This window comes from Ictalurus punctatus, chromosome 29 (assembly GCF_001660625.3).
Source record: "Ictalurus punctatus breed USDA103 chromosome 29, Coco_2.0, whole genome shotgun sequence".
Lineage (NCBI taxonomy): Eukaryota > Metazoa > Chordata > Actinopteri > Siluriformes > Ictaluridae > Ictalurus > Ictalurus punctatus.
In genome coordinates this window covers 14,774,102-14,787,536 of record NC_030444.2, presented here as the reverse complement: position 1 = coordinate 14,787,536, position 13,435 = coordinate 14,774,102, and the positions used below count along the sequence as shown (strand labels likewise).

Below are 13,435 nucleotides of genomic sequence, written 5' to 3'. Positions count from 1 at the left end.
CCTGTGACCCAGTGTTGGACAAGCAGTACAGAAAATGGATGGTTGGATGGATTTAACTATGCCATAGGCAAAACCCCTGCAAAACTTGTGCATATTTCGCATAAGAACGTCACAACTACCCCAAAAGTCCAATCTTCCACCATCCCCCTTTCCCCCGCCAACCCCTTGAGTGCAATTAAACATCAGTTGAGCTAATCAACATATGAATCCGGAATGACCTGACAGTTGCGTACTTGGACAAGTCTCCAAATCCCCGATATCCAACTAAATGTCCCTGGAAGCCCTGCCCCCTTCCCCTCCATCTCTCATTAGTAACCGCTCATCTTGCCTGAAAGATACGGGGTAAAGCCAATTAATTGATAATTGGTAAAATAAAATCTAGACAGCGCTCTATAAAATACAGACAAATTATCATCGTGTCCCTTTATTACACTAATATTTCATTACTTAATTCCCTCTCATCTATTAATTAGTGTTGTTTAAAACACCCAAATTCAATTCCTTGGCTAGATCTTCTTGAAAAGCACGAGTGTTTCAGCATGCTAATGGAGGTGTGTGTTAAAACAAGTACATAGCTTGTGCCAATCTAGCATGCTTGCATTCGTCTTCCTCCACCCACACTTCGAAACAGTCCTAATTGGCTCTGGCCATCTCTGCTTGCCGACGAGGCATCTTTTTTCCTTCTCTAATTAAATGACCCATAGAATAAGAATCTGACTGAAAATATCAAAAGATAAAAGATGCAAAAATGGCTCTGCGGGACATCGTATTCCTTCTTCATTCTGAGAATCTGTCAACAGAATGTTTACACCACAGGCAGTACACTGTAGTTATGCTACTCCAGCTACATGTTCTTTTCCTTTGCTAAGACCTAGCCACCATGTTTAAAAGATTTCTGAATGAATTAAACTAAATTAACACAATGTATGCAAACGGGAGGCGAGCCATCTACTGTAATAGTGGCAAAAAGTCATGTTAAGTGTAACAAGTACCTAACGATATTTCAGCATATTAGTCGATAGTCATATACGTTGTTTGTTTGGGGGTTTTTTTGTCTCACATTATTATCTGTTTGGAGATCAGAATCAGTAATAACTGTTTTTTGATTTGGAGGCATTTTGAGGTTAAAAGGTATTAAATAGTGGGAAAAAAAAACCTTGTTTTTGTGGTACTGGTTAACAACCATTACGGTCGAATGCCCAAAGAAAATAAAACGTATTGCACAGATAGTTTTTTAAAAAAGTTGCAAGGGTTTAAAAGCTGTTAATAGGGCATAAAAGATGCGTATTCCCCAGCCTCTGTGAAGGTGACACTGGGGAGAAACTAAGCCATAGTAATCTCTTAAACAGCTCTTTGTTCCTGTTAAACACACATCATTGCCCATCTTGTACAACTAGATCATCATACGTTTAATAGATATTAATGGAACTGTTGAGGAAGGGGGTGGGAGGTGCGGGGGTGTTCTCCCAGCTCTCATGATCATCAAGTCATCTCAGCTCGACTCAACACAATATGGTACTGGTAACTCCAAATGAGCTTGGGACCGTTCTGCTCTCCACATTCACGCACAAATGCTCAGGAGTCAACAAGACAAAAGAATTGCTGCAATAATATGAGCGCTATAATGAGGTGGCGGCGTCTTACATCAAATGAAGCTGAAATGCAGCTGATTAATCATGCATTTTCATACACATCTCTGTCTGACTTTCTCTGAGTGTGTAGATACCCTTCCATGATTGCAGTTTTCTCTTTCATCGATGTGTGATAATAAAGCAGCGGCTCAGGCAACATGCCCATGTTGTGATTTATCACGAGTCTGGGCCTCATTTTATTTTTCTCTCTACTGCAGGCAGCTAATATGGAGAGCAAATTAATGAAAGGACCGGGGAATTATAAACTCCACTCCGGCTCCGGCCCTTGTTGAAATATCTTGCAAGGGGAACAAATTAACTATGGCAATAGTATATTCATTTTCTCGTTCCCGACCCTTTAATTCATCCTTTTCTACCATTACTGGCATTACATCTGTCAGTTGATATGGATGAGGAGGAATTCAATGCGATTGCCAACAAAAAAAAAAAGTACAGATTATTACACATTACCAGCAGAAACATTGCCTCATGGGAAGTTTTGGAAAGTACTCCGATGTATGTCCAGTATTATACATCTACGAGTCTCGGCTGTTGCTTTCCTTTAGGGATTACTGAAACAAGGCAAAGAACTACCTGGCTACAAATTGTGCCTCAATGACAGATATTTCTGGACTTTTCACCTCTCATTATCAGGCAGGTGACGGTGGAGGAGTTAGAAGGAGCTCAAAAGATACAGCTGTCTAAGGCAACATGTGGATCAGTGAAGATCCCTGAACATGAGGATGGAAATTATTCTTCAAATTCTGCCCTCTGTCATGGTGGTCAGAGAAACCTTTTGAAATCTGAGGTTTTTATAGAATTATGATCCACCAGTGAATAAAATTGTAAACAACACAACTTTGGTATATTTGTTTAAGTAGCTACAGCGCAGAATCTCCATATACTTATTATGTTATTACACCCTGTATTTCAATAACATGCTTTACTGTAATTCTTGAGGGGGGATAGATCACTATACAGTGGAGGAGAAACACAATTTTCCAAGCATTGCACCGGTATCCTATGTCAATCCTAGGGTCTACCAGGTTTTTCTTGGGCAATCCTCAAGCTCAGTGAGGTGGTGCTGAAACAGCATGGATGACAGTCTAGCAGAGGGTGTGCATGCCTGGTCATGCTAAAATGGGTGTGAGGAATGGATTGGGAATATGCAGTAGAGTAAGAGGGAATTGTGTGCCATTTGGCAAGAGCATCTCTCCTTGGTGGAGCAAAACAGAAGCACGGTGGTAGGCAGCTTTAGGAAACTGACAGATGGAAGGGAGGGTGAGAGGCACCATGGGGGAAGTTGGTGATGGATCATCCAACATGCCCTGTTTTGCAAGCAGACATGCTGATTCTACAAGGAGCTGGGTAGCAAGGAGGAAGAGAACGAGACCTGAAAAAAGTGGGCACAAAGAAGGTTTGAGTGACGAACTCTTCTGTGAAAACTTTAAAAAACCCCACAGACCACAGCGGGGGCAATTATTTAAAGATTGGCGGATGGTTGGGCAGAAAAAAATTGCTACTTATTGCAAAGGGAAAACACTGACAAAGCAAGCAGCATGCTCTCAGATGAAATCAAAGCATTAGATTGGAAGTAATGAGAAAACACAAGCAAGCAACAGCCCTGTTGTTCTTGATTGTTTTGAACCACAGAACCATGGGCCACACTTTTCACCAGAGGTCAGCATGTGTATTTACAAGTATGCATGAATAAATGCCTGTGAGCATGCTGGTTAGCAGTACTGCACATGCTACAGACTCTGACCTGAAGTCTACGCATGCGGTAGACTCAGTGTAATGTGTAATGGCCTAGGTTCGAAACTAGTCTTTGGCCATGGGATGACATGTATCTAAACCGCACCCTCTAAAAAGTTCACAGGTGACATCAAGCACATGGGGATAGACCCCCATGAGACCAAGCTCAATGTACTAAGCAGAGCCAATGGGCAACTTGATCAGAGTCAGTGAACCAGCTACAACTAGATGGGTCATTATCAAATAACGGGGCAAACTGCTGCTGCATGCTGAATGCCACACAGTGCAAACACAACCCTTCTCTACCTGTCACTATACACCCACACAATGTTCACATAGCTCAAACAATGTCTTTCATGGACATGATTGTGCAAACTTTTTGCCTGGATCATAAAATACCTAACATCAGAAGACCTAACATCAAGGTCGGTTTGAAGCCGACATGGTGCTTGGTTAATATCCAGCAATACCACAAGAGAGAACTTAATTATCGGAAATGTGTGCTGCTTGATTGGCTGAGCACTAAAAACATCTCACTGTCTTTTACCTATGTCTTTTACCCATGTCACTTTCTGATGCACTCTGTCCAAAAATGAAAAAAGACAACAAATCCAAGAGCAGTGGAGCAGAGACCTTGATTCAAATACGACAAAGAGAGGAGAGAAAAAGAAAGAGCGAGTGCAGGAAAAAATGGGTACAATGTAAAAGTTACATTAAAGCTCCACTAATCTTTGTCTGGTGTCATCTGGAGCAGATGTAACTCCCAGTAAGGGGTCTAGCCTCCCTGCTGACTGCCACACTACGTTTTTCCTCTTAAAATAAAAGTAATTGAGCCACACAAGGTGCCAAATGTGTCTCTGAAATGGTTAGCTCAGTCAAGATCTCATAGGGAGAGTCAGCTCTTTAGTGTCTTGGAGAAGGGAAAAAAGGAAAGCAATTCAGCAGAATGCTGGGGGAATGATCAGGATACTGCAGGCGGGAACTAGAGGAGAGCATGGAGAGTAAGAACTCAGAAGAGACATGCTTCAAACACAATTTGACACAGGATTGGTGTGTCTCTAGGTATTTACCTGATTTAGGGATTTCGCCCATATGAAAGATCCATTCTTATGGACACTGTCTCTGAACATGATTGTCTGTTGAGATCGTTTCTGACTCAAGGCGAGGCAGCACTTCAAAGGGTCTAAGCTCCTGTGAGGCATTATGGGTAAGCATACACCAGCAACAGCTGTATCGTCTCAGGTTCTTATTAACTCTCCTCGGGCAAGATGGCAGAAAACCCACAAAACCTGAGATCCTATTCATTCCACTTCGTAAAATGAAATTTAGTGGAGATGCTTGACTGGGTCTGCTATACCACCAGATACCCGAGTGGCTTTGATCATATGGTATACAGTGCCCTCCACTAATATTGGCACCCTTGGAGAATATGCGCAAAGAAGGCTGCGAAAGATTGGTGCTAAAAGGGTGCCAATATTTGTTGCACACCTAAATTTAACAAAGATATATTTTTGATAAACCTGTGTTTTGTTTGCAATTGTTCGATATCCATGAGAGCAGAGTATTTGTGTGAATTATTTGAACAAAAGATCAAAAGGTTAAATAATAAAGACAATTTTTCACAGCATTCTTTGCTCATATTTACCAAGGGTGCCAATATTAGTGGAAGGCATTGTACATCTGTTAGCAGAGATAAATTTATTCAAAAAGTTGTTCGGCAAGAGCAGAAGAAACTTCAAAGTGTGAACTCCTCAGTCCAGGGGTCAACCACCCCCCACCCCCTGGACCTCTGGATCTCCCTCACCTCCTTCAGCCACCCAGCTAATCTCCTTTGACCCAGACAGCAATGCATGACTGAGGCTGGTCGATTGATAGATCAGTGTGTCCAGGCCTCCGTAACTAAATCAGCCGATCCTGATGATTTAGCTGCAGGTTGGGAACACGGGCCTCGGTCACCAATCACCGGTCACCACCCCAGCAGACAGTTATAGACATTTGCTTGTCACTTGAATCTAATTTATTACTGGCTAGAACATTGATTAATCTTTCACCCATATCACCATGCACTGGGGGGAGGAGCCAAGCAGAGTGGAGCAAGTGTAGGAAGTGGATGTGTGTGTGGGCTGAAGATTCAGTACAACGTGGACAGTAAGAGAGTAAAGATGGTAACAGTGCAGTAAGATTGTCTTATTAGTCTAAACTACTCATTCTTTCGAAAAGATTGTCTGCTTTTTCAGCTAACCCAGTGGCCAAACCAAATGCTAATACAATTCACTCGGTAGAGCGGCGAATTCACCGAACGGACGAAGGATGTGGGACGTGAAAGTTATCAAATTGACCTGTGAATTCACGAAAGTGGGATTGTAGTCACTTGGGTCAGTGCTACTTATTATTAAATACAGGGATTTTGTGAGGTTTTGTTGATGTTGTTGTTGTTATTGTTGTTCTCTGGCGTCTTCTTTTTAGCATTTTTGGCGCCTCGGTGTTTACTTTCCAGATACTGACTGTAATTTGCAGTTTTCCCCAATAGCTTTCCAGATAGAAGAGAAGTGATGCATGCATAATATCTTCTAATAGACAGAAGATAAATTGGCACATGAGGTATAGCACAAAGATCTGCATTGGCTTTTTATTAAAAAGTTGGGCTTTAATGCTTAGTTACGTCTAACAGTAATTTAGTTCTGTGTTCTTAATGAAGCTTTATCCTATTTTACAATGGCCTACTCTCAGAGATTAAGCAGCTAAATCCCACACACACTGACTGATAAACAACACACTTCTGAGCCCTGTATTTGTTCGACTTCCTCCACCTCTCATTTCATTAGTCATGGACGCAGACTACTCCGATCTCAATATTCAAACAGGGACACCGGGCAGATTGCTCCATTTGTACCCACACTAAATGATTTGTTTGTCTATAGTAGTTTCAAACAATTTCACCTTTTGCAAACCTGCTGTCAAGAATACCAATGAAAGCATACGCTCAGACTCTGCATACTAATGCATTCAGATTCAAATCCAAGCACTAGTGCGGGTTATGGCATAATAGGGGTACTGCTAATTTAACAAAAGTATAACTGCATGCGTAAAGCCCGACACCATTACCACAAACCCTGAATGAGCTCAAGAGTGATAGAGATGCTAAAGAACCGGGCTGGGTGTGGATGCTTCCCACGTTAGCTGACTCCCTGGGAACAATGGATGTGGCTCTTGATTACTTAAAGAACTTTCCAAAAAGCAGGTAGAACTGCTGTGTTACAGCTCCTGGGTCTTTGGTTTGATCGTGACCTTGGGTTCTGTACAGCCCCCCCACCCCCGGCCCCCCATGTTCTTTTCTTTTGGTTCTCCTGTTTCCTCCCATCTCCAAAAGACATTATTATTGTGTAAGACGGTGGCGACGGAGGAAAAACTCCCTGAGATGATACGATGAAGAAACCTTGAGAGGAACCAGACTCAGAAGGGAACCCGTCCTCATCTGAGTAAGAACCAGAATGCCATCCAAGGTGTATTCCCAACTTGTGCCCATTGTTCCCAGGCTAGTCTCTGGATCCAGAACCCTGACCAGAATAAAGTCCTAACAGAATTTTAAAGAAAAACAACGGAGGCAGAGGTTTGCATAAGAGTACGATAACAGATCATCCAGTGCAGTCCTGAGATTTGAACCCTCTGATCCGAGGGTCGAACGTTTAACCAGTAGCTTTAAAAAATACTTAACGTAAAAATAAGCGGTGGTTCCCTGGTGGACCCTGAACTTCCTTCATTCTTTCCTCCTGTTTTTAAGGTACACTGTATACGACGTTATATCTGTGGTGTCTTTGTTTCGGCTCGTAAAATCTACTTACTTTGAGATACTAGAAGTTTTTTAATCTCAAACACTATAGATTATGAAAGGGCATCGCACAGCTCCTGACCATTTATTCAACAATAAATTAAACAAATGCGTCACTGCTGAACATTTATCGCATATCTTTCCGTTAGTTTCTACATAACAACACTTATTTTTGCTTTTCCTTTTCCACCTAATCCCGACATGGTAGCAATATTTTAAGCCACATCCTCCAACCGAAACTTTTTCCATTCCTCCTCGCCTACTTTTTCATATTTATTCATTTCACTCTTGTGCTCGGATGGCCACAGGCACTGCTCGGTCTCATAGCTGCAGCTCCCAAAGTGCAACTCCTCGAACTAATGAAGCATCTTGAGTTCGCCGAGCCGCCAAGACGGAGAACTGCCGCTCCGGGACAAACAAAGACACGGTGAAAGACCATGATGGGTGGCTGGGCAGATTTTTATCAGTGCTTAAATGGTATGAAGGTTGAGGATGTCCTTAAGCTGTTTTAGTAGCAGACTTACAAATCCAATTCGAATTCGAATACAAGGCCATTAAAAGGAAAAATCCGAAACTCAGCGTAATCAGTTGTACTTTTATATAAATAGGCCTCCATTAGATGTTTTAAGTGCACACTGTTGTGTTGCAGTATTTACATGAAACGTGAACCATTAACATTATCCAATTACTTGCTGTTTTATTGTAGTCATTATGCTTATTGTATTGTAATAAATATTTTACTAGAGTGTAAAAAGTACCGGCATCGTGCTGCACTGTGTTTATTATTATAGCACTGAGCGCTAATCACAGTAGTGATGTATACACGTCTACGCTCTACGCGCCGTGCAACCAATTATTGCCCACAGATAAAAAATAAAACCAAAACTCAACCCTGCGACCTGAACGCATTCACCACCGTGACACGTATGGAATATTCAAATTCACATGTCACGTTTCGCGAGGCGAAGACAGATACAAGAACCAGACAGAGAACATAAACCTTAGAAAACAAAAGATGAATGAACTCGTGGCAAGAGACAAACACCGACCAGATGGTGCAACCGACAACGAACAGAAACGAAACGCTAGACAAAACGTGACCCGGACACGAGAGCTCGTTAAACCAAAAACGTCAATCAGGTCACGTGAAACGGTCACGTGAGACGATCCTGTGAGGTGCAATGGCTGATGGGAATCGTATTCCTGTGCTCAAGTCGGCGTAACCACGACGTCAAGAAAGATTTATTTTCTATATTTATGATACTGCGCTGCTGACTGACAAGCCTCGAACTCAAATTATACAGAGCAGGAAATGATTCATTTAAAAAAAAACTAACTTTTTAGTAAATAATTAAAACGTACTTAACGCCCTCATGCCTTTCGGCGACATTTTGTATATTTTCTCATCCGATGCTAAAGACTTTCACTCGTTTAAAATGAAAATGTAGCACAGAAACATTGTAAATAAATAAATAAATACATTCATAAAAATCAGACAGTTTTCTTACACGTGACATCGGAAATAAATATCCGAAAAACGTCCAAACATAATTTCTTTTCCTGCAGCGATCAATTCAAGTGCATGACTTTTCGTGCAAGTGTTTTATGATAGTAACCGCTACTGGCTGCTAATGTTGATTCTAATAGGTTCACTTGCTCAGCAAACATTGGCATATTTATTTGATGTTCATTTGAGCAAGTTAGCGGTAATCTGATCCGGATATAATGATTAGATTTAAAAAGTAACCGATGTGCAGATATTGTGTAGCATTACTCTCAGCTAAATTAGACAACTTAGCTGGTCTTTTTTTTGTTTGTTTGTTTTACTGCAAGTGTTAGTTAGCTAATTCTAAAAAGTTATTAAGCAAATTAAAACGAGCGTGTTCATCCGTTCTGTTTCACCTACACAATCATTAGCTCACCAAAAGTCACTGTAGCTAGCCAACCCTGCTAATAAAAAATAAATAAATAAATATACATACAAACATAATAGAAACCCTCATAGAATTTGTAATGGTTTTAATGGGAACTTTATTGGTTTTAACGGAAACTGGGTCTTGTAACTGGTAACTTGTTGCCTTCTATCGGTGACATGTCTAGTGGATATCATTACAGACCAACAATGGTGATGGTTTTAATAGTTAGCTGATGGTTCGTAATGGTATTTGTAGTGGAAACCATTAGAATTTATTCGATGGTTTCTATTGTTTGTTCGGTTTGCTTTTTTTTTTCAGCGGGGAAACGTTAGATAGCTATGCTAGCTTGCTTAATTAAGCTTAAAAGACTAGCGAGTTTAATGAATATAGCCGGAATGATAGAATCACTTTAAAAGAAGCTAAGTGTAACAACAAATCAGCAAAAATCGATGCAATTCCAGCAAATATGTTCCGCTGGAGTGCTACTATCAATAGTGTGTCCTCTGTTCCATATCTAGGGCTCTCAGATAAATGCCATGGGGTATTTGATAAAGCCAAAAGCATGATTTGTTTGATTTGTTTATCTTGTTTGGAGTGAATGGAGCAAACCAACGCCTATAACAGGATCTCTAAGACTAGCATGATTCCCTACAGATAAAAATACATTTCTGTGCCAATTTAGAACACAAAGCCCCATCCGTTTTATTCCTGCAAAACACCGAGCGAAAACGAGCATTATGAAAGACGTGAGGTCGTTAGAGACAACGTCCTCAGCCACCCAGAACGAATTCTACAAGAGCGGCTAAGTGGAGAGCAGATGTAAGGTTCACCTTTACTGCCGCTGCCGTGTCCCAATTCCACAGAGAAGCTAATTGAATAAGAAGAGGGTGCATTAAAAATCCCCTCAATTCCCTTCATGCACAGAGAGCTCTGATCATCACACCGTCTCGAAGCCACTTCCTGCTACGAACTGGGTCAACATTAGAACATCTGCTAAGGGCTTAGCGCTAAGCGGAAATCACACAATCAGACGTTATTGTCCCGGAGTTGATCCGACTCACCCTCGTGAAATGATCCGTTATCTCAGCAGTGTGCGTTTATAATTATTTAAGATTCTGTTTACAACGAAAGCTGGGGGGGGGGGAACCGCAACACACTCACGTTGTTCATGTACTCGCTCAGCAGGTCTTGTAGCGCCTGACGGACGGCGTTGCACTCGGCCACGATGCGCTCGCGGCGGTCGTCGCGCGTGCACGACGAGTCGGCCATGAGGGCGGCGCCGCTGATGATGCTCTCCAGACGCTCCTCCAGAGAAGGTCGGAAACGAGCCTCGCTGAACGTCAGCGGGTCCAGGATGATTTTATTCTGAAAGAACGAGACGGAAAAGGTTAGTCTTGTAAACATAGCTTAAAGGATTCGGGAAAACGTCGCGATAAACATTGTGCGTTTGTTTTTTTAACTGTAAAGTACATCGAATTCTTCATTTTTGTGCTTAAGTTCAGGTCCGATCTCGATCCTCAGAATATCTTTGTTATTAATTGTCTCTAAAACATTAGTGTGATGCGCTACACGTGACACCTTGGCAATGAATCTGTGTAGGTTTGCATATAACCTGTGATATACGATGAGGTCTAGACTCTAATGCTTAGTTTATCCTCCTTTTCAGAAATTTCTTGAATTCGTGCACGTCTAATAAAAGTGTAAAAGTCTCACCGGTCTTTGCCAGATTTGCTCTTCCTAAAACCTGCATTAATAAATCTGATTAAAATCATCTCTCAGACTTCACACTCATCATCTGTGATCCGGGTGCAGGAATGAAACCCGGTGTGATGTGTGATGAGGCGTGAGGTGAAGGCGGCGAGCAGCGGGCGGCGTGCGGTGGAGGCGAGGGTCGAGGTTTTCTGGCACGGCGGCTTACGGTCCCGAGCTCAATGTTCTGGAGGCTGAGTAAAGAGAACAGTGACCTTCAAGGCGAGCTCCGAGGCCTCGGTTGTGTGATTTAATAGCCCCATTAAGAGCAGAACACAGACTCCAGGGCCCTCATGATTTTACTGTTTTAAAGTTTGCCCCAAAATAGAGGATTTTATGTTCGATACTGAGAGGCTGAGAGAATTACCATACTGATGGTAGTGATATTGTTTTATTGCGCTGAAATTTAAATATGCCGTCCACAGCAGTTTGAAGAGCAGCAGGATTGGGAGGGGGGTCGGGGGAGGGGGAGGGAGCGGGGGGGGGTTAAAAATGTGTGTCTGGTGGAAACTTAGTGGATGATCAGCAGTCTATCTGTCTGCCTGTCTGTCTTACGTTCTGTCTCTCTGTCTTTCTTTCTTTCTTTCAGTCTGTCTTTCTTTCTTTACTTCTGTCTCTTTCTTTTATTCCTTTTGTTTTTCTTTTTCTCTTTCAGTCTCTTTCTTTCTGTCTGTCTGTCGTTCTTTCAGTCTGCCTTTCTTTCTTTCAGTCTGTCTGTCTTTCTTTCTTTCAGTCTGTCTGTCTTTCTTTCTGTCTGTCATTCTTTCAGTCTGTCTGTCTTAACTTTCTTTCAGTCTGTCTGTCGTTCTTTCAGTCTGTCTTTCTTTCTTTACTTCTGTCTCTTTCTTTTATTCCTTTTGTTTTTCTTTTTCTCTTTCAGTCTGTCTTTCTTTCTTTCTGTCTGTCGTTCTTTCAGTCTGTCTGTCTTTCTTTCTTTCTGCCTGTCTGTCTTACTTTCAGTCTGTCTTTCTTTCTTTCAGTCTGTCTTTCTTACTTTCTGTCTTTCTTTCTTTCAGTCTGTCTTTATTTCATTCCTTTTGTCTTTCTTTTTCTCTTTTTTTCTTTCTGTCTGTCTCTTTCTTTCAGTCTGTCTTTCTTTCTGTCTGTCTGTCTGTCTGTCTTTCTTTCCTTCTGTCTATCTTTCTTTTATTCCTTTTGTCTTTCTTTTTCTATTTCTTTCTTTTTTCTTTCTGTCTTTATTTATTTCCTTCTGTCTGTCTGCCTGTCTTTTTTCATTCCTTTTGTCTTTCTTTCTTTCAGTCGGTCTTTCTTTCTTTCCTTCTGTCTGACTGCCTGCCTGTCCTTCATTCCTTTTGTCTTTCTTTCTTTCTTTTTCTTTCTTTCTGTCTTCCTTTCTTTACTTATGTCCGTCTGTCTTCTTTCATTCCTTTTGTCTTTCTTTCTTTCTTTCTTTCTTTCAGTCTTTCTTCTGTGAAATGATCACCTGAACCATCGTGTGTTCTGTGATCTGAACTGCTCCTGTTTTACCGTAACACTGTATTTCTTTTCTTAAGAAAACGACAGCATTTTATCTCCGTCTTAAAAATATACTAAAAACACACGTTTATAAATATTCAAACCCATTCAAAACCTAAAACACAATCAAATACGACAGATCTAAAGTAGGTCATAAAAATGCATTATATATTATCCATTACTGTCACATAACATAAACGATATATTAGTGAGAGGAAACATATTCAGCATAAATATTAAATACGTCCATATTAAACCCTTTCCTAGTTGTGTATTTACGTCCGTAGTGCAGTCGTCTTCTCTCGAACTCACCGTCTGATCGTTTTGTTTTGCCGGAAAGCAGTGGGAAGGAATTGTGAACGAAATTAGACACATACCATAATATAAATGTCATATAATATTACTGAGTGAAAATATTCGCAACGTAGGTGCAAATATAAACGCTTTCTTATTATGAGATAATTACATGAACTCATTTCTAGATGCATGTTAAGTTTCTTCCCAAACTACATGGTTTCTTTAAAGAAATAAACGCCTCAAACAACCAACAAAACAAACAAACAAACAAACACGACCAATTCAAACACGGTTATTTATAATAATTTACAGTAATCTCTTCATGAGAGATACTCCGGCGCCGCGTCTACACGCGAGACGTTTTGGCGTGTTTTGCAGAGTAAATAACGGAACTGTGATTATAACCTTCTCTTTTTTAACGTCTGCCAGAACGGACGAGACGCTTTTCCGCACCCTCCCCACGCTCAGTCCTCCACCTCCACACGGCCAAAATCATGGAGTCAGACGGCTGAAAGGTTTGAGCGGTGCGAGCTGAGCGTGGGCTCTGTACGTCTGAGTCACTGCGAGGGAAGAAAAAAAAACATCAGCTAATCAGAAGTAACGTACGATCAGAGAAGCCGGTCTGAAAGTATTACATATACAGTAGACACGCACGGAAGAGCCGAGCCGAGCCGAGACGAGCCGGAAGCTTAGCATGTTGTGTCTGTTTATTGATTATTATTATATATCATTTTTTCTCTTCACAGCCTGTGCCGTGTTCATTACGGTTCATTGGTGGCTGA

At 41.3% G+C, this 13,435-nt stretch overlaps 1 protein-coding gene across 1 annotated transcript in view; it reads right to left on the bottom strand.

The window, feature by feature from the left end:
• Positions 1 to 13,435, bottom strand: part of ctnna2 (catenin (cadherin-associated protein), alpha 2) — a 291,101-nt gene that overhangs the window by 212,396 nt on the left and 65,270 nt on the right. The window contains exon 7 of the mRNA XM_017460858.3: positions 10,293 to 10,496. Coding sequence (XP_017316347.1) covers positions 10,293 to 10,496 — 204 coding nt within the window. The remainder of the gene's footprint in view (positions 1 to 10,292; positions 10,497 to 13,435) is intronic.